At 40.5% G+C, this 21,862-nt stretch overlaps 1 protein-coding gene across 1 annotated transcript in view; it reads left to right on the plus strand.

Annotated features, from left to right (window-relative positions):
- LOC115574860 (microfibrillar-associated protein 1-like) overlaps window positions 1-14,740 on the plus strand; it is a 37,079-nt gene extending 22,339 nt beyond the window's left edge. Inside the window, exons 16-18 of the mRNA XM_030406484.1 lie at window positions 14,133-14,193; window positions 14,345-14,404; window positions 14,492-14,740. Of these exons, the coding sequence (XP_030262344.1) occupies window positions 14,133-14,193; window positions 14,345-14,385 (102 nt within the window). The 3' untranslated portion in view covers window positions 14,386-14,404; window positions 14,492-14,740. The remainder of the gene's footprint in view (window positions 1-14,132; window positions 14,194-14,344; window positions 14,405-14,491) is intronic.
- The last annotated feature ends 7,122 nt before the right edge of the window (window positions 14,741-21,862 follow it).

Here is a 21,862-nt window from a genome sequence, read left to right on the forward strand (position 1 = left end):
CTGTTTTTGACAATAACCAATCCCAACAGAGAAGCCAGGGTGAGGGAGCCACAGTAAAAGTCGTCTACACACAACTGTTGACTTTCACACTAAGAGAAAGTCAAACACATGCAATATATTTGTAATACCTATTTTGAAATATCTATGTGCATGGCTTTAAAGGAACATTTCTGTCTGGACTTTATCTGCAGGAAGCAGCAGACAGACTCCCACCATGTTGAGGAAAGTGTAACTTACAGGACAATGTGCAGGTAAAGCTCAACAAGAACTAACACATTCCATCAGTTGTTGTTGGCCTCTGAGGCAGCTCATTGTGATTTATTTTCCTTCTTTCAGGAACCGACTGTTGGACCGTTCTGTTATGACCACAGTGGTGTTTAGATGTGTTAATGTGTCAGGACAAGGAGGAGACTGGTTTACCAACTACTGACTCCTACAAGTGATAGTTATTGTTTCCCCCCCAGATAAAGACCCACTGTGTGAGGAACAAAGACGGCTCATGTCTTCAGGTTACGCTGGTTTCTTGGTCAAGTTGGTTTGGTCTTTTATTTCGGACGTTCTTCACCATCATCAGCTCCAGCCATGTGAAGACTCAATGTAAATAAATCAACACTTGATTCTCAACAGTCTGTGGCTGTTTGGGACTCTGAAAAGATGAGCTGTATTCATGTTGTGTCTCGGTGAACCCTGGTCAGGTGTAATCCTTCATATGTGTGCCTCACTGATGTGATTTCATGTGTTGTTTTGCAGTCATGTTCAGAATGTCTCACAGGTGTACAGATGTGATGTTTTGTTGAATAAAGTTTTTATTTCCTGACATTTAAAAAATCTCTGAGGTAAAAATGTCTTGACGTTTCATGAAGACAAAAAGGTTAAGTTTTTGTATTTTGGATATATGCTTTTGTATTTCTCTCATGGACAATAAAGGAAATTTGCTAACAGCTGTTCAGTGTTTTTTTCTTTGTTATTAATTCAACAGTGTGCTGAAATACCAGAGGACAAACTCACCTGGTCCACGAAACACCCACAGTGTGTATACACATACAGGAATGTACACCTGATAGAGTCACGTGTGGAGTACAGTGTGTGGAGTACAGTCTTTACTCCACATCGTGCACTAACATTTGGTCACTATTGTCTAATTAAACAAACAGCACAGGAAGCTTTGCTGAGTGGAGGAAGAAGTGAGAAGACACACAGTCATTCATCTTCTCCAAACCTAACCAAGTCATTATCAAAAGTGAAGAAAAAAATAATTTCATAAATGATGCAGAGACATAAAAATGCAAATGCAAATTTCAACCCCAAACTTTTTTATACACTGATCCCTTTTTCAAATATCTATGTATCAGTAACCTCCTCTGCCTCTGTGGACCAGCCTCCACTGCTACACACAGTGATAGTCTTACTAACTGCTCTGTTCTTTGACCACAAGTAAAGCAACATCACAAATGTATGACTTTTTCTTCTGAAAAGGATGTTGTGTCGTTTCAATCACACCCACATTCAAATATAGGCTGTGCATTGAGTCTGTGGTGGACAGTAAGCTTTGCTGAGGAGAGGAAGGAGAGAGAAGAAACCCCATCACTGTATTTTGAGTCGAAATCCTACGGTGGCCCTGAAGTGCAAAACGCAAATCAGAAAACACAACCACATTAACCAAACTGGAAGAGGTAGGTACCCTCAGGCGACACGAATCCTCGTTGATTGGACAGGTCCGTCCTTTGAACCGGAAGGACACAGTTCACATGTTTTCAAAATAAGAGCGCTGACAGTGACGACTTAAGCGCTGCTATTAAAAAATATTTTGATGCAAGACATGGATATGATGATGTTTGATGTTTTCTGATGTTTCACCTGTTTCGGCCATAAGTGGTCATATTGACCGCACATCATTTCACGCGGTTTGCTGCTTTCACTGACTCTTGTCTCTAACTTTGTTAGCGGTTAAATACCCAATTGATTGACTCAATTGGGTATTAAACTGCTAACAAAGTGAATGTATCATTCATTGTGTCATGATATTAAAAAAAAAAACGAAATTACACCAAAATGTACATTGTAACTTTAATTATACATTTATCAATATTCATATCATCGCACATAGTAAACCATAATTATTGCATACATTTACACAAGATTTTAATAGAGAACATTCTTAAAATCAAAAGTAACTTATTTGATTACGAAATATTTTATTTCAACACTTAATAACATATATTTTAAAAAATAATAATCGAAAAAGCAGGAAACGAGCTGATCTAAACCAAAAAAGAGCCATTGTGATCACTGGTCACAGTCTCGCAGATTACCTCTGCTCTCCTCACACACGGCCTTGTGGCATTTCAAGTGCCCGACATTTTGTTCCGTTTGCAGCTCTTTCGGACCGACACTGCCTCCGTCTCCGTGACTGCTGCTGCTGCGGTGGTTGGTTCCGCTGCTGCCCACCTTGTGCTGACTGCCGCGGTCGCTTTCCCCTCCGTGTATTCTGCCCTCAGCTCCTCTGCCAGCTGCTGCAGGACTTTCCTCCAGGCTCTCCTGCTGCTGGTGCTCCTTGAATAAGATGTGGGCATTGATCCCAGCCAGGTCGAGGGTGTTATAGAAGAACGCCACTGGCCATCTTCCGTACCGCCTTTGACGGAGTACGTCCTCACCATCTGGTCCTGATCATCTGTATCCCCAGAGCATGTCCCTGCCTGACCACTGCTTTCACTGTGTCTCTCTCTCTCCCTGTGTCTCTGTGCTGCCTACATTGTGACCAGATACCATTATTTTACCAGAAGAACAATGACTGACCTTGATGATCATTCTAATTTGATACATTGATTTTTCTGCATGTGTTACTTGTTTATTTGCTTTAGCTATATAGTAAGTGCATAAAAAACAGTGTACAATGTACAGTAGTGTGGCCCCTTTCACACATGCACTGCTAACCTGAATTTATCTGGACATTACCTGGAGGAGCTGTATGTGTAACAAATGAGAGCAGTAACAGGGATGAGTTGATGTAGGAGATTTTCTTCATTGAAGAGAAGGTTTTAAGCTCCAACAAATAGCTTTAAATTACGTAAATGAACATCTACATGGCATTAATGAAAGAACATGAATGTACTCCTGTCACATAACTCCACTTACATGACAACTTGATTTAAAAAAGAAGTCAATCTTCTGCTGCCTCTTCCTTTTTGGCATTCATGGTCATGTTGAATAATATCAAAATCAGTGGATGTTTATAGAAAACTATCTGTCAGTTACCATTAACTTTACCTGGCTTGGCCCAATTGTTTGCCACCTGGATTGCTTCTACATTATTAACTAGTTAAACAACCGTTTCATACCTCTGCTCTGTTCGCTGTCTGCAGCAGCGAGTGACGGCAGCTCAGTGTTAGCATGTAATTGTTTACTCTTCCGGGCGACCGGTGATGTATCGAGCTCAGTTTCATCGTCGAGGTTTGTTTCCCCTGGTCCCTGCCCCCATCCGAAATGCCCCGAAGGGCGAAAGAAGCGCGCGTTCACAAAAAGCTCGCCCACGAGCTGTCGTGCTCGTACCACAGAGGCACTGTGGAGAGAGGTGCGGTTCAAAACTGACCTTTTTTTAGCGAGTTTTGTCTGAGGATGTTTAATTGTAGACGTGAAATCCAAATTTCATGACTGTCAAGTTATATTTTTAAACTGGGACAACAGAACAGATGTTTGTGTTTTTATGTCTTTATTAACACAACCAACTACTGTTATTTCTATTGATAAAAAACAAAATGTGCTCATTCATTTATAGGCAAATATAAATCGCTATGTTATCATATTTGTCTTAAATCCAGTTCCATTATAGCGGGTAAAGCACATCCTGACAGCTTGGAATATTACTGTCAGATACTGTTCCCCCTCTGTTCAGTATGAAAGGAGGTTCATACATCTTTCAAATTCATACTCCTGACTTCTTTCCCCACAACGGATAAGTCCTGTGATTTTCAGGCTGATATCATTAAATTTGACCATTTAAACAGGGGGAACGCATCCTAACAGCTTGGAATATTACTGTCAGATACTGTTCCCCCTCTGTTCAGTATGAATATTCCAAGCTGTTCACATCAGCTTGAGGTCTCTGAAAAGCAAACTGAATGGAGCCGGGTTATATCGCAGAAAGGCTTACTCCTCTTCTCCTGATGTGAACACTGTGTAAACATGATATCATGTCCACGATTACAGTGTACGAGTGTCCCTCATTAAAATATTTTATGCACTGCTGCAGCATATCTGGTCCGTCGATCTGGTCCATGCCCCTTAAAAACTCTAAAGACCGACCACATGAAGAACAAAACCGCGTTAAACGGCTCATTTGTTGTTCACAAAATGGGCAAAACCTCACTCGATGGCTGTCCATCTTGAACTCACCATTAACTCCATCAACAACAACAACTGCTGTGTCCCAATTCAGGGTCTGCACACTTCAAGGACCCGCCCTTTGCGGTCTCACCGAATGAGTGTACTTCGGTGCGCCTTGCAGGCCGCGTCAACTTTTGTTAAATGGGACGGTCTACCCTTCGCAGCATTTCCTAGTTGTGTCACCAGATGTTCTCGCCCCTACTCGTACGTCACTATTTCTGCAGCCTAGGTCAGTGAAAGTGACAAGAAGAGTAAATTTTTTGACTGTCAGATCTGTTTGAGCTTCAGGAATTCCTGATTTCTTTTTTAATCCTCCTGCTTGTGGAGGAAGAGGAGAAGCGGCTCTGGTTTATCTGCGGCTGAGAGGACCGTGGAGAGGTAAACCTGTTATTGAACCCACAGTAATGTTATCAATGTTATCATTATTAGCTAGCTAACAGTTTGGGGTCATTAACATACCGATACATTATGTTAATGCTGACATATAAACTACTGATCGCCACTTAGGGTTTTATTTAAATTTCAAATGCATTTTTTTTCTATTTAAAATGTTTGGTAGATAGTTTTGTTTGTTGTAATGATTTTTCATTATTATAATTATATTATGAAATTGCCTCTTTCTTAAAACATTCTTAGTGACATGGCAGCCGTCGATGGAGTCAGAACTGCAGACCCAGTTGACGGACGATGTGGTGGACAGAGGAGACTGGACCCCCAAACACCCCGAGTACCGACCCAGATGATGTCCCACTGACACCATCCAGCCCAGCAGCACTGCAGGGACTCCTGCTCAGCCTGTTACTGTCCATCATCTGTAACTGTTTTAATACTGTTTTTAATGATAGGCTAATTGTTTTTGTTAATAGTGAATAATAATCTGTAAATAGTAATTGTTAAGACCTTAATAATAAAATACACCATTCAATCCCTTGTTGTTCCTGAAAAGTAACACTTGATGCTGTTTACTGCATGTCATAAATAATTCTTAAGTTGTAAATACTGAATGGAATAGACAACGTGTAATAATAGAACAATATTTTATTTCATGAATTATATAAAATGAACAACTAATTTAAAAGGAACTCATAAATTAAGTAAATAACAACAGAAATAATGTAATGATTGTCCTTTGGAGCAGAGAAGAGCCTCTCCATCCTCTCTGCAGCCTCGTGTCCACCTTCATTCTCTCTGTTTGCTCCTAAAACACAATGAAATGTAAAAGACGTTTTGTGTTATGTCAACAGAAAAAAGGGTTCTAACCCAGCTATATATATATATATATATATATATATATACATATATATGATCATAAGGATAATCATAAACTTAGCTCTTCATTCAGACGTTTAACTAGATTTTACAGTGTTACAGTCTGGAAATAAAGCAGGGATCACAGCCTGATCTGAATCTGTTCATCTTGGTCCATTTATGTAAAACAAGTCTCTAACATCTCCACAGTCACAATTAGATATAAAATACAAGTCAACCTCTGAACGTCTAACGTTTGAAAGTGAAGCCTTTAAGGTTTTACTTCCAAAGGCATTTAGCTGAGCATTACTAACGTATTTTTACCTTGAAGTTTAACATATCTGGCGTTGGATGTTCAAAGAAGTAAAGTATATACCCAATACTTACATTTAAATACGAGATCTGCGCCACTTGAGGTTATTCATTTATTTCTTCTCTTCGGGTGCGCAATGAATCTTGGGATATATGAGACCATTAAGTGTAGTAGCGGTGCACACTCCAAAAACAGGTAAAAGGAGTGCGCATTTGTGGGGTGCATCATGAGAACACTTTGAATTGGGACACCCTTCGCCGCAGCATAGTGACGTAATCGCACTTCAAATGCGCACTCGAAGTGTGCAGACCCTGAATTGGGACACAGCCAACAACTCGAATTGGCCGCTGCCAGGTTATCACTTCCGGTTCAACCCCGGAGTTGGTACATTCCCTTTCCGGTTGATGTTATTTGTAAATTTGTTTTGGGACTTGTAAAAGTGTTTCACCACTTGTAAATTTGTCTCGGTGTTTGTAAAAGTGTTTTGTATCATGTTAATTTGTTTTCTGAAATGTAAATGTGTTTTCTGAAATGTAAATTTGTTTCGGTAATGTAATTTTGTTTTATGATATGTAAAAATGTTTTCCAAAATGTAAATTTGTCTCAAGCTTCGTAAAAGTGTTTCACATTTTGTAATTTTGGTTTGCACCTCCCGGCCACCGTACAAAACAGATTTACCTGTGCTCAAAACCAAACACTGCTCTCAAATCATAAACAAAGCGATCAGAATGATATACACTATCAAGCAGTCAGTAAACAATGAACCAAAGAATAGTAAACACGTTCAAAACATATAGCTCTCAGCGAGAAGTACATTTTTAAACTCAAAACAAATTTCATCTTTTTTTGTCATTGTCTTTCGATGAATGAAAACATGTTCTATCATAGTAGCTCAAAATTGATCAGAAATTATGCTCTACTTTGCTCTTTGCAACTTTTTTTGTTCTTCCTCCTCTTTGTACCCCTATTTTTACAGTACTGTACCCTGCATTTCACAAACGTGTCCTTTGTTTCGGCGATACTGTAATTCTTGTTCTTTGTTGATATGAACCTGCAACCAGCCAAAATCTATTGAGCAGTCAGTACTGTAAACAAATGGAAAGCACAATGTTCAGGGCCAGAAAATGTGTTTATTGGACAGTATACATCCTACAATGCATTGTACTACAGTATACAATACAATGTATATTTTCCCTCCTGAGGCCAAAGGGAAGAAGCCTCATGTGTGCCGTATCCAGCCCTGACATGGTTCCTCACCTATGTCACCACAGGCGGTTTGCTCTCTGAACTCGCTTATATTGGTTGTGTCACATGATTTTAAACAAGTGAAATCAATTTTAAGTGGTTGTGTTTAATCAATGACATGTGTTTTCTGTTTGTATTTGATTGTTGCCGCTTGTGTTTACCAGTATGGATGACATGTGAATTGGAATGTGTTTTGAGAACGAGAATGTGTTTAGAGTTCTGCTGAAAAGTCTAAGTGAGATCTGCAAATTGTGTTTTACCATCTGAAATGGTTTAAGGTATTGACAACAGACTGCACGATTAGCTAAATGAGTTCAGGCAACTGCAAACTTTGTTCAGCCAGTGAATTTTAGTGTTTTAGCAATTGAGAAAAACTGTAATACCTTAGGATGGGCGCAACCAAGTTTACAATTGGGAGGGGGGGTTCACACACTTGTGTTTTCCTTAAAAACAGAATTAATTGAAAATAAATAAGAAATAACGAGACCGATCTGTTGACAGTGTTTATAAAAGAGTGCATAATTAACATATTTTCTACTGTATACTGGGGGGGACAGATTGCCATTTTCTCAATATTGGGGGGGACACGACCCCCTCAAAGAATGCGTGGTTATGCCCATGGCTGTGTGCTCAGGATGCAGACATTCTTCCTCGGCTTTACCTGGTACACAGTCAGAGTCGCATCACTCCAATACCTTCATGTTGAACAGCCCCGCTCGCTGTTCCACGGAGAGGGGAACTCCTGTTTATGTTTGCCCATGGTGCCAAATAGAGGAACAAAACTTACAGCACAGGTGCGCAAGCGAGCTCAGCCGGTTTTGACATGATACTTAACTGACTTATGTGCTAGGATTTAGTCCGGTAAAGTTGGAAATATATTCACAGATTCGAACTTCCCGGATCAATAACTCATAAGTGAAACCTTGTTAAAACACAAACGACGGCTCTTTCCTACCGTAGTACAGTAGACAACGAGCTACAACCGTATTTTCATCAAAATGAGCGTCTGGACAGTAACTCTGATCTCGATGATCAGCCGTCTGTGAGACGAGGGTGCAGGGACCGTCTACAAAGTGCAGCACCGAAAAGAGATACTTCAAAAAATATTCAATAACTTCACTATTATTCAGAGTGTAGTGTCACCAAAATCACTCCACACATCCATGGTCTCCTGCTGGTTATTCTACAATTTTTTTGTTTGGGAAAAAAATGTGCTTTGCCATAATTTTGGGGAATTTCTATTGGTAGAAATATTCAATAACACTAATATTCAGTGTAGTGTCACAAAACTCACCTCACCCTAACTCTACTTAAAAAAAAAGTTTTCTAATGTAACATCAACTTGATATTGGTATTTAAAAAATGTTTTAATACATAATCCATGTCTTATTATAAATTAGGATGTTATGGTATCAGTCTGAAAGGTAAATCAACAAATTTTACTTAGTAGTCTGAAAAAAAAAAAGTGAAGGCCAAATGGCCTTGCCCTAAAATGACAAAATTCCCACCCACATGTCATATTTGGCTTTGACTTTGACTGAACATTCGCTCTCACTTTGCAATAAAAATATCGGGATAAATATCGTATATCGATATTCAGCCTAATATATCGGGATATGACTATTGGTCCATATCGCCCAGCCCTAGTGCCAAACAGGCGATATAATACAACTCTGTAATAATTAACTTACAAGTTAATTCACAAAGCAGTGCAGCTGGAGACCGCTAACAAAGTTATAGACAAGAGACAATGAAAGCAGCAAACCGCTCAAAATGAGGTGCGGTCAATATGACCGCTTATGGCTGAAATAGGTGAAACATCATAAAACATCAAACATCATCAAATCCATGTCTTGCATCAAAATATTCTTTAATAGCAGCGCTTACAGTTTTTGCCTAATGCTTAAACACTAAAAGTGGTTGCTATGCCCAAAGCATCACAACCTCTAGCTTTGGTGATCATGCCCTAAACAAAAGCACCAACCCTGCAAACATAATATATGCTTTGCACTGTGTTTGAAAATCACCAACACACTTCTTGCAAAACAATACACACTTGTTTTTTACATAAGACACATTCTTCAAAAAGGAAGACTCATGCGATCATTGGGAAAACACATCTAACTATAAATACAAGGAATCTCTGTCTGTCTGTGTGTGTATGTGTCTGTTGGTCAAATATCTCTGTGGATCAGGATCACACTGACCTGAGACTTTCAACATGGCTGCTGCATGGTTCAGTGGTGTGCATCTAAGCATTTGTCTGGACTGCAATGATACCGTGAATAAATTATTTCATAAATGCTTTACAAATTCCGCCAAGCATTGTCCACCAGAGCCACCACAGTCACGTGCGCACCAGATCCAATCACTGAAAAGCTCAAGCCCACGACATACCTGAAGAAACAAGCGGATTTATACCTGCAGCGGCGCGAGATGGACCGAGATTTTGCCGGCAGTTCGGTCCCGTTCTGTTCTGTTCTGTGCATCTAAACTGACTGTTGTGGATTAATGAGATTAAACGAGTCTGGACCGAGTCTGTTCGGGTCTGAGGAGATCTGGAGACGCGCTGACAACAAAGTGGAATCGGGATCTGTGGATGTTCGTGTGTAGCCAGCCGCTAGCTAGCAGCTAGCTGCTAGCCGCTAGTTACACGGCCCACATCCCGAGGCGACGGACCGGATGCACTGGCACGTCCAAAACCGGACCTAGGGTAAATAATGTCCGCCACGCTTTTTGGCGAACATTGCTGTCACGTTTGCTTTGTGTCTGGTGCAGGAAGAAATGGTAAAAATGGGCTTTTGTCACGAAAGTGTCCAAGCAGCAAGTTTGGTTGTTAAGGAACAGGTAGTTGTGGGAGGGACCTAGGCGGATGATTGACATGCAACGACGGTCGGTGTGTAGACAGCGATATTGAGAGTTGAGAGATTTGTGACATTTAGCGTGTTTGGAGTGTGTAGTTAGTGTGTTATGTAGTGTTTGGTGTAGTGTGTTTAGTGTGTAGTGGAGTCGGTTTTTTGTTTAATGAGTCAGAATAATGAGAAGAAGCTGAATGTGGAGCAGGAAGGAGTACAGGCAGACCTGAGCATTGCCTGCATTTAAATGTAAATAGTTACATATAACTTTGTAAATTTTTTAAATGTATGCACACATTTAGCAAACAACAATTTATATTTGCATTATAAGTAAAAAAAAAAAATGGTTAAACATATTTGTGGTTTTCACAGTAAAAAAATCTAACTTTTTCTACTCGGTTTTTATGGTTTTTTTTTTGTGATTTTAGGTCCATTGTGTTAATACAGTATGTCAAAATAAAAAAATAACTGTACAGTCACACATGTGAGGTTGTGCTGAAAATAATGACACCAAGTAAATAGCTTTTAAGGTGAAATATAATGGCAAAATCAAAAATAGTAAAAAACTAATGGAATCCTGGAATATCGGATTTCACAACAAACCTAAATATTCCTGACGTCCCACCTTCAAACACAGCCTCATTTGGCCATCCATGAAAAAGCTCCTTAACCTCCCACTTTTTTATAGGAATACACTTTTCTTACGGGCACTGCACTAGTCTATTTAAAATACAAAACACAACTAAAATTGGAATAGCACACAGACTCACACACATTTAAAATCTAATTGTAGACCAATCAGTCCCAGCCATAGCACTACAGATACTAATAGATTTATTGCACTCAACTTGCCACCATACACCCCGTTTTTTAAAAGATTTTTTTAAGGCATAGACACCTTTATTTGAGAGTGGATAGACAGGAAAGGGGAGAGAGAGGAGGTGTGACATGCAGTAAAGGTCCTCTGGCTGGATTCAAACCAGGGTCCACTACGTACGTGGCATGCGCTCTAACCACTTGACTACCTGTGCAGCCCATACACCCTATTTTTGAATCCAATTGAGAAGTTCTTTTCAGCATGGTGCTGGAAAGTTTCTGAACGTCAACCACATGCCCGCAGGCCTCTTCTACAAGCCATGGAAGAGGCATGTGGCGACATTGAGGTGAGGTCCATACAGGGTTGGATACGACATGCAAGGCGATATTTCCCCCTTTGCTTGGCAAGGGAGGACATTGCCTGTGATGTAGATGAGGTGATGTAGCCAAATGCCAACAAGAGACAGGAGCCATAGCCTAAATATCTTCCAATAGTTCCATTACAACACTATGTTTTGTAGAACATTCTAGTTGTACCACTTCTTTGTGTTTTTTTTTTTTTTTTAACTTTTGCAAAAACCTGCGCTCTCTCTCTCTCACACACACAGGAGAACGTCGAGTGGGTTTTAAATGTCGGTGCTGTTGTGTGTGAAAGATAGTTAGAGACGCCACGACCCGCCTTACGTTGGTTTCGATTGGTTTATATTGCGTGGTGCCTTCCGTGGTTGGTTAGACTTAGGCACAAAGGACTGATGGATTGTCTGGGATTGGTTATCTCGGTCAGTCAATCAGAGTAACTCGAACTACGGCAAGCTGAGGACCAAAGTTTATTATCATGAAAAAAAATAAATATAGAGTATTGAATGGGGAAATATAAGCGTGAGAAATGTCAAGTGTGGCGTGTGGTGTGAGAATGGGTCAAATTGCGTGACTGCCACACTCAAAGCGTGACACTTGGCAGCTCTGGTCATAAACTTTCCAGCGCCATGCTGAAAAGAGCTCCTCAATTGGATTAAAAAATGGGGTGTATGTAGCGCGCAGGTAGTCAAGTGGTTAGAGTAAGTGCCATGTATGCAGTGGACCCCAGTTTGAATCCAGCCAGAGGACCTCTACTGCATGTCACCCCCCCCCTCCCCTTTCCTGTCTATCCACTGTCAAATAAAGGTGTCTATGCCTCAAAAATGGGGTGTATGGTGGCAAGTTGAGAGCACTAAATCTATTATGGTTGGTGAACCAGTCCCGGACCAGACCAGCCCGAGGGAAACTGACAGACATTATCCCAGACAACAACAAACTGGGGCTGCTCTGGCCCGTCCTGGACTACTGTGTCATGAAGTGTGTCCAGAAAGCGAATAATGAGGGCTGTGTTGTAGGAACCGAGGATGGAGTGGTGATGCAGTGTCACTGTTGCCTGCTCCCCTTCATCGTCCTCTTCCTCGTCCTGCTGCTGCTCTTACTCTCCTCTCCCTCTTTCTGCCTCCAAGTTGGCACAAAAGAGCTGAGCTTACATCAGGTGTATTTGTAGTGCTATGGCTTAGACTGATTGGTCTACAATTAGATTGTGAATGTTTTCATGTGTGTGAGTCTGTACTTTTCTAATTTTAGTTGAGTTTTGTATTTTAAATAGATGTGTTTTCCCAATGATCGCATGAGATTTCCTTTTTGAACAATGTGTCTTATGTAAAAAAAACAAAACGTGTGTAGTGTTTTGAAAGAAGTGTGTTGGAGAATTTCAAAAACAGTGCAAAGCATATTTTGTGATTGCAGGGTTGGTGCTTTTGTTTAGGGCATAGTCACCAAAGCTAGAGGTTGTGATGCTTTGGGCATAGCAACCACTTTTAGTGTTTAAGCATTAGGCAAAAACTGTAAGCAACATGTCCTCCACTGACTCTGGAAACTACTCCTTCTCTCTAAAGACTCACACAGGAACAGCTTCACGAGTCATAAACATCCACATTGAATGTGAGTAATCTATCAACCTGAGTTTGCCACATAATTCCTCTGACAGATAACAGCTCCGGTCTTCTTTCAGATGGCCCGAAGAACACATCAGTGTCCGTCAGACCATCGATGGAGGTGGAGGCCGGCACCTTCATCACCCTGATCTGCAGCAGCCACACAAACCCCCCAGTGGAGGATTATACCTGGTATAAGAAAGATGAAAGTCATGTTCTGGATGTTGGACACCAGCCTGTTTTGTTCTCTGCTGATGGAGGCCAGTATTTCTGCAGCGCCACCAACAAACATGGAAGTCAAAACTCCTCCGTTGTGACCGTAAAGATTAAAGGTAAATTAATTTTCACGCACTTGTCCTTGTTTCCTGGGTAGAAGAGATGCAAACAGACACATGAAGGAAATAAAACAAAAGGAGAATGGTGCCTTGGTTCTGTTTTTCAGGGTTTTGCACATTTGCATCACCTCCAACCTATTCTGAATGTCAAAACCAACACTGATGTCTCTGACGTTTTCGTTTTCCATCCAGTAAGCGATCAACAAGGAAGATGATAGACTAATTTTGTGAGACTGAGAAGTAGCCCATATAAGATGATCATCAACACCAACTTTATAGTGGGGAAATAATTAGAGCATCAGAAAATTATGTTAGTTCATAACTCATATAGTGGAGAAATCACAAGTGGCACTGATAAACCTGAAATTGTGCTCACACTGCGACATCTCTCTTGTCAACTGTTGACACTATCTACCAGTGTTGTTTGCACTATATGTATCAGCAAGAGGTGTCAAATGACTGAACATAAAATGGCAACAGCTCACAGCAAGTAGTGATACATTTCCAAACACCTTTTCTAGCATTAAGGATGCTCTTGAAGACACTACCTTGTGTTTTCTCCACCGGGCAGCCTTTTTAGTAGATTATGTTGTGTCACATATATTTTGACTTTATTTTCAGGATTTCATTGTTGCGCTCTCACAAAGCTAACACTCTGCCTTTGCTACACAGAGAGGTGGCCGTCATTCAACAGAGATATACTCATTATCATACTGTCTGTGGCTGTGCTTCTGATTGTGATCACTGCTGTCGCTGTCATAAGGTAAGATGTATTTAAACTGAACCATCATTATATCTCAATACAACAATCACGTGAGGATGTTCCACAGTCTGTTTATGTGTTTAAGACTGAAGAAGAGAAGGACAAGAGCACAAGAGACCAACTGTGAGGAGGACAGTGAGGTGACACCATCATTATATTGACAATCATTCAAATTCTTTACGTTGTTCTGCACTCATTAATCATGTGTTTTATATCCAGGATGCAGACTATGTCAACATGCCTGATTTTCACAAAAAACAATCCCAACAGAGAAGCCACGGTGAGGGAGCCACAGTAAAAGTCGTCTACACACAACTGTTGACTTTCATACTAAGAGAAAGTCAAACACATGCAATATGTTTTTATACCTATTTTGAAATATCTATGTGCATGGCTTTAAAGGAATATTTCTGTCTGGACTTTATCTGCAGGAAGGAGCAGACAGACTCCCACCATGTTGAAGAAAGTGTAACTTACAGGACAATGTGCAGGTAAAGCTCAACAAGAACTTACACATTCCATCAGTGGTTGTTGGCCTCTGAGGCAGCTCAGTGTGATTTATTTTTCTTTTTTTTCAGGAACCGACTGTTGGACTGTTCTGTTATGACCACAGTGGTGTTTAGACGTGTTAATGTGTCAGGACAAGGAGGAGACTGGTTTACCAACTACTGACTCCTACAAGTGATAGTTATTGTTTCCCCCCCAGATAAAGACCCGCTGTGTGAGGAGCAAAGACGGCTCATGTCTTCAGGTTACGCTGGTTTCTTGGTCGACTTGGTTTGGTCTTTTATTTCAGCCATTTTTCAGCTCCAGCCATGTGAAGACTCAATGTAAATAAATCAACGCTTGATTCTCAACAGTCTGTGGCTGTTTGGGACCCGGAGAAGATGAGCTGTATTCATGTTGTGTCTCGGTGAACCCTGGGCAGTTGTGATCCTTCATATGTGTGCCTCCACTGATGTGATATCACGTGTTGTTTTGCAGTAATGTTCAGAATGTCTCACAGGTGTACAGATGTGATGTTTTGTTGAATTAAGTTTTTATTTCCTTACATTTTAAAATCTCAAAGATAAACATGTCTCAAGGTTTCATAAAAGAGAAAAAGGTTAAGTTTTTTATTTCTGATATATGTTTTCGTATTTCTCTTAACATGAAGCCAATCTCATGGACAATAAAGCAAATTTGCGAACAGCTGTTCAGTGTTTTTTCTTTGTTACTATTTCAACAGTGTGTTGAAATACCAGAGGACAAACTCACCTGGTCCACCAAACACCTACAGCATGTATATACATACAGGAATATACAACTAATAGAGTTACGTGTGAAAGTTTTCACAACAAAAGTAAATATAACATAATATAACAAACAGGATTAATAATGCTAAACAACTGGGTACAGTTTTTACTCCACATCATGCACTAACATTTGGTCACTATTGTCTAATTAAACAAACAGCACAGGAAGCTTTGCTGAGTGGAGTAAGAAGTGAGAAGACACACAGTCACTCATCTTTTCCAAACCTAATCAAGTCATTATCAAAAGCGAAGAAAAAAATAATTTCATAAATGATGCAGAGATGTAAAAATGCAAATGCAAATTTCAACCCCAAACTTTTTCATACTTGGATCTCTTTTTCAAATATCTGTGTATCAGTAACCTCCTCTGCCTCTGTGGACCAGCCTCCACTGCTACACACAGTGATAGTCCTACTAACTGCTCTGTTCTTTGACCTCAAGTAAAGCAACATCACAAATGTGTGACTTTTTCTTCTGAAAAGGACGTTGTGTCGTTTCAATCACACCCACATTCAAATATAGGCTGTGCATTGAGTCTGTGGTGGACAGTAAGCTTTGCTGAGTAGAGGAAGGAGAGAGAAGAAATCCCATCACTGTATTTTGAGTTGAAAACAAGTAAAGAAGCTTTAAGACCCAAGAGGAGCTTTGTGATTGCTTGTAAAGAGTTTCAACATGTGTGTAAACCTGTCGCTGACGCTGATGCTGCTGTTTCTGTCTGGTGAGTACAACATTTTAATCTCATTCAAGGGAACGTTCAAAGGATGACATAATTTAAGTGCCTTATTTGTTCCAGGTGCTGTTTGCAGCGAACGGAACGTGACATATCATCAGCAGAACATCTGTGCATTGAAAGGCTCGTCTGTTGTCATTCCATGTTCATTTTACTATCCTAAAGACCAGCAAGTGATGAGAGTCATGTGGGGTCATGAATGGTCCAAGATTTTTGACGGTCCTTTCATATTTGACAGTGATAAGAATGAAACTGCATCAAAATTTCAGTACATTGGTGATAAACAACACAATTGTTCTTTCATAATACATGATGTAGAGAACAACGATGCAGGACATTATGCCTTCAGATTCATGACTTCTGCTGAAAACAAATATACTGGTGCAACTGGCTCGACGTTAAAGGTTGTCGGTAAGTTTTCTTTTGCATGAACCCACTCTAGCTGTGAATCTTCACTACACTTCGATGTGTGAAGTTTGACTCTAAAGCAGTACCTTGTTCTTCTAGATTTGAATGTGTTGGTGACAAGACCTAATGAGAACAGAGCAACAAAGGAAGGCGACTCTGTGAATCTGACCTGCATAAACGGCTGTGATGGCGATCACCTTTCATCTGCTTTCACCTGGTTTAAGAACGGAGAACCCATAAACGAAGGACCTGTTCTTTATTTAAGCACCATGTCCTCCACTGACTCTGGAAACTACTCCTGCTCTCTAAAGACTCACACAGGAACAGCTTCACGAGTCATAAACATCCACATTGAATGTGAGTAATCCATCAACCTGAGTTCGCCACATGATTTCTATGACAGATAACAGCTTCGGTCTTCTTTCAGATGGCCCGAAGAACACATCAGTGTCCGTCAGACCGTCGATGGAGGTGGAGGCCGGCACCAACATCACCCTGATCTGCAGCAGCCACGCAAACCCCCCAGTGGAGGATTATACCTGGTTTAAGATAAACGAAAGTCTGGATGTTGGACACCAGCCTGTGTTGTTCCCTGCTGATGGAGGCCAGTATTTCTGCAGCGCCACCAACAAACATGGAAGTGAAATTTCCTCTGTTGTGACCGTAAAGATTAAAGGTACTGTAAGTTAATTTTCACACACTTGTCCTTGTTTCCTGGGTAGAAGAGATGCAAACAGACAGATGAAGGAAATAAAACAAAAGAAGAATGGTGCCTTGGTTCTGTTTTTCAAGGTTTTGGACATTTGCATCATCTCTAACCTATTCTGAATGTCAAAGCCAACACTGATGTGTCTGACGTTTTAGTTTTCCATCCAGTAAGCGGTCAACAAGGAAGATGAGAGACTAATTTTGTGAGACTGAGAAGTAGCCCATATAAGATGATCATCAGCACCAACTTTATAGTGGGGAAATAATTAGAGCATCAGAAAATTATGTTAGTTCATAACTCATACAGTGGAGAAATCACAAGTGGCACTGATAAACCTGAAATTGTGCTCACACTGCGACATCTCTCTTGTCAACCGTTGACACTATCTACCAGTGTTGTTTGCACTATATGTATCAGCAAGAGGTGTCAAATGAATGAACATAAAATGGCAACAGCTCACAGCAAGTAGTGATACATTTCCAAACACCTCTTCTAGCATTAAGGACGCTCTTATAGGCACTGCCCAGTGTTTTCTCCACCGGACGCCCTTTTTAGTAGATTATGTTGTGTCACATATTTTGACTTTATTTTCAGGATTTCATAGTTGCGCTCTCACAAAGCTAACACTCTGCCTTTGCTACACAGAGAGGTGGCCGTCATTCAACAGAGATGTAATCATGATCATACTGTCTGTGGCTGTGCTTCTGATTGTGATCACTGCTGTCGCCGTCATAAGGTAAGATGTATCTAAACTGAACCATCATTATATCTCAATACAACAATCACATGAGGATGTTCCATAGTCTGTTTATGTGTTTAAGACTCAAGAAAAGAAGGACAAGAGCACAAGAGACCAACTGCGAGGAGGACAGTGAGGTGACACCATCATTATATTGGCAATCATTCAAATTCTTTTCATTGTTCTGCACTCATTAATCATGTGTTTTATATCCAGGATGCAGTCTATGTCACCATGACTGTTTGTGACGAAAAACAATCAAAAGGGAGAAGCCAGGGTGAGGGAGCCACAGTAAAAGTCGTCTAGACAACTGTTGACTTTCACACTAAGAGAAAGTCAAACACATGAGATGTGTTTTTTATACCTATTTTGAAATATGTATGTGCATGGCTTTAAAGGAGCATGATGGTACGGACTTTTTCTGCAGGAAGGAGCGAGATAAAAATGACAAGAGCAGAGGAGACCAACTGTGAGGAGGACAGTGAGGTGACACCGTCATTATTTTGACAATCATTCAAATTCTTTACGTTGTTCTGCACTCATTAATCATGTGTTTTATATCCAGGATGCGGTCTATGTCACCATGACTGTTTGTGACGAAAAACAATCAAAAGGGAGAAGCCAGGGTGAGGGAGCCACAGTAAAAGTCGTCTAGACAACTGTTGACTTTCACACTAAGAGAAAGTCAAACACATGAGATGTGTTTTTTATACCTATTTTGAAATATGTATGTGCATGGCTTTAAAGTAGCATGACGGTACAGACTTTTTCTGCAGGAAGGAGCGAGATAAAAAGGACAATGGCAGAGGAGACCAACTGTGAGAAGGACAGTGAGGTGACACCATCATTATTTTGACAATCAATCAATTTTTTACGTCGTTCTGCATTCATTAATCATGTGTTTTTTATCCAGGATGCAGTCTATGTTACTATGACTGTGACAAAAAACAATCAAAAGGGAGAAGCCAGGGTGAGGGAGCTACAGCAACATCGTCAACACACCCGTTGACTTTCACACTAAGACAAAGTCAAACACATGAAACATATTTTTATGTCTATTTTGAAATATCTATGTGCATGACATTAGAGGAATATTTCTGTCTGGACTTTATCTGCAGGAAGGAGCAGACAGACTCCCACCATGATGAGGAAAGTGTAACTTACAGGACAATGTGCAGGTAAAGCTCAACAAGAACTTACACATTCCATCAGTGGTTGTTGGCCTCTGAGGCAGCTCAGTGTGATTTATTTTTTATTTTTTCAGGAGCCGACTGTTGGACCCTTTAGTTTTGACCATGGTGGTGTTTTGTTGTGTTACCGTGTTACTCTTTTTGGCTTTCTGGCTCTTCTCCACCATCGTCAGCTCCAGCCATGTGAAGACTCAATGTAAATAAATCAACGCTTGATTCTCAACAGTCTGCGGCTGTTTGGGACTCGGAGAAGATGAGCTGTATTCATGTTGTGTCTCGGTGAACCCTGGTCAGGTGTGATCCTTTATATGTGTGCCTCGCTGATGTGAAAACTATCACGTGCCATTTTTCAGTCATGTTCAGAATGTCTCACAGGTGCACAGATATGTTGTTTTGAGTGTATTTTTAAAATTAAGTTTTTATTTCCTTACATTTGACACATTTCTGAGATAAACGTGTCAAGGTTTCATCAGTGCAAAAAAATTTAAGATTTGTAATTTGGATGTATGTTTTTGTATTTCTCATAACGTAAAGCAGAAGTCATGGAAAATAAAACCAATTTGCTTACAGCTGTTCAGCGGTCTTTTGTTGTTATTAATGCAACAGTGTGTTGTAATATGAGAGGACAAACTCACCTGGTCCAACAAACACCTACAGTGTGTATACACATACAGGAATATACACCTGATAGAGTCACTTGTGAAAGACTTCTCAGCAAAAGTAAATATACATAATAAAACATAATCAGGCTTAACAATGCTCAACAACTGATCTGTGTGTGTGTGTGTGTGTGTGTGTGTGTGTGTGTGTGTGTGTGTGTGTAAGAATAATAGCCCCAAATTGTGGTGAGGGTTCAAAGTACCACAGCTCACAGTATGGAAAAAAGGAAGACTACAAACAAAATGGCTGATCAAAAGGATTAGATAGCTGATCGAAGGGCTGGACTAGATGGTGGATTACTCCTTGTTTCATTGATAGGAGACAACAAAGAAACAATGGTGGTGCTCACTGATATCCCATGTTGGTGTTATATTCTCCATGCTGAAGGAATGTGTGTGTGTGTGTGTGTGTGTGTGTGTGTCAAGTGATGCCAAGTTAGTTAGCTGCTTGCAAAGACCCTGAGTCAGTGTGAAGCATTACTCAACTAGCATCTGTTTAGCAAAGCAAAAACTACCAATCACCTGACCTAACAGTAACAGTAACAGTGAACACATACAATGAACACACGTGCATTACGTCAACCAGAGTTAAAGGTCCTGTGCTTAGCCTTGCTATGTTATGCTGTGTGCTATCTAGGCCCAGTTTAATGTTACCAGTTTTTGAAGCAAAGCCGCTGGTGGTTGAAGGGGAGGGTTGTAATGCCAGAAATGCTGTTCTTGCTGTGCAAAGTCTGATAAACAACAGCAGGTGGAGGAAACTGCTCGCTCCTTTCCTTTGCAGGGACAGCAGCAGGGACAGTGCTAACTTAACTTCATGTCCCTCGGATTGTGGAGTTAGCTGGCAAGCTTTGCGTCACAGCTACTGGTGTTTACTGATCTGGAGTACTTGCAGTGAGGAGAAGTTATTCGGGCCTGCTGGAAACGTAGCTTGCAGCTGTTAAGCCCAGAAGAATCCAGGAGAAGAGAACTTGAGGGCAGGCTATCAAAAGATATGGCAACAGGAGCAGTTCTTCTGTAGTAATATAGGGAGGCATAAACATAAATAATACATGGCCTATGGTCCCTATAGTTTTTTTATGGAGGACCACCTACTAAGTCCCTGTTTCCTGCTCTTTGGAGGTCAGTTGCAGTAAAAAAAAAAAACCAACAAGAAAACAATACATGGGTCACACCATGCCTAACTTAGTTGAATAAACCCAAACAGAACATATAATGTTGCATTTTACTAATTTATTAAAACAAGCATAAAACACAATGATGTTAACTCTGGATCATTCAACTAATCCCAACTTGAGAGAACAGATACAATTCTCTGGGTAGATATTTTTACTGACAGAGAATTTAAAAGTCATTGTAGGCCTAAAACAGTGATGATGATGATGTGAAAAAAAATGTCTGTCACCACATACCACCGATGTGGTATTAATTTCCATGTAAAGTGTCAAAGCCACAGGGTGCCACTGCAGAGGGGCAGAAGAGTCGCAGGTTGCAGACCCCAGGTCTAGTTGAGCAAACTGTCAGCAGCTCTGCTCTGTTCTCTGCCCACAACAAAGCAGCGTCAACAGCATGTGACACATTTCCTCCATACAGGCCCTGGTTTGATAACTGTAACCCTCACATCCAAATATATGCTGTGCATTGAGTGTGCGGTGTGAATGACCTGATTTCAGGGGCTCAGTACCATCCAAAACTTTACATTACAGGAAGCTTTGCTTGGTAGAGGAAGAAGAGAGCAGACACAATCACCTTTTCTTGAGAACAGGAGCTTTGTGATTACTTGTCACGAATTTCAACATGTGTGTAAACCTGTCGCTGACGCTGCTGTTTCTGTCTGGTGGGTACAACAATTAAATCTTATCTAAGGGAACGTTCAAAGGATGAAATGATTTATGTGCCAAACATTTGTTCCAGGTGCTGTTTGCAGTGAATGGAACGTGACATATCATCAGCCGCACATCTGTGCAGTGAAAGGCTCGTCTGTTGTCATTCCATGTTCATTTTACTATCCTAAAAACCAGCGAGTGATGAGAGTCATGTGGGGTCATGAAAGGTCCAACATTTTTGACGGTCCTTTCATATTTGACAGTGAGATGAAGGAAACTGCCTCGAGATTTAAGCACATTGGCAACAAACAACACAATTGTTCTTTCAAAATACACAACGTAGAGCATAACGATACAGGAAAATATACCTTCAGATCGGAAACTGAACAGGACAAA

Source organism: Sparus aurata, chromosome 23 (genome assembly GCF_900880675.1).
Source record: "Sparus aurata chromosome 23, fSpaAur1.1, whole genome shotgun sequence".
Taxonomy (NCBI): domain Eukaryota; kingdom Metazoa; phylum Chordata; class Actinopteri; order Spariformes; family Sparidae; genus Sparus; species Sparus aurata.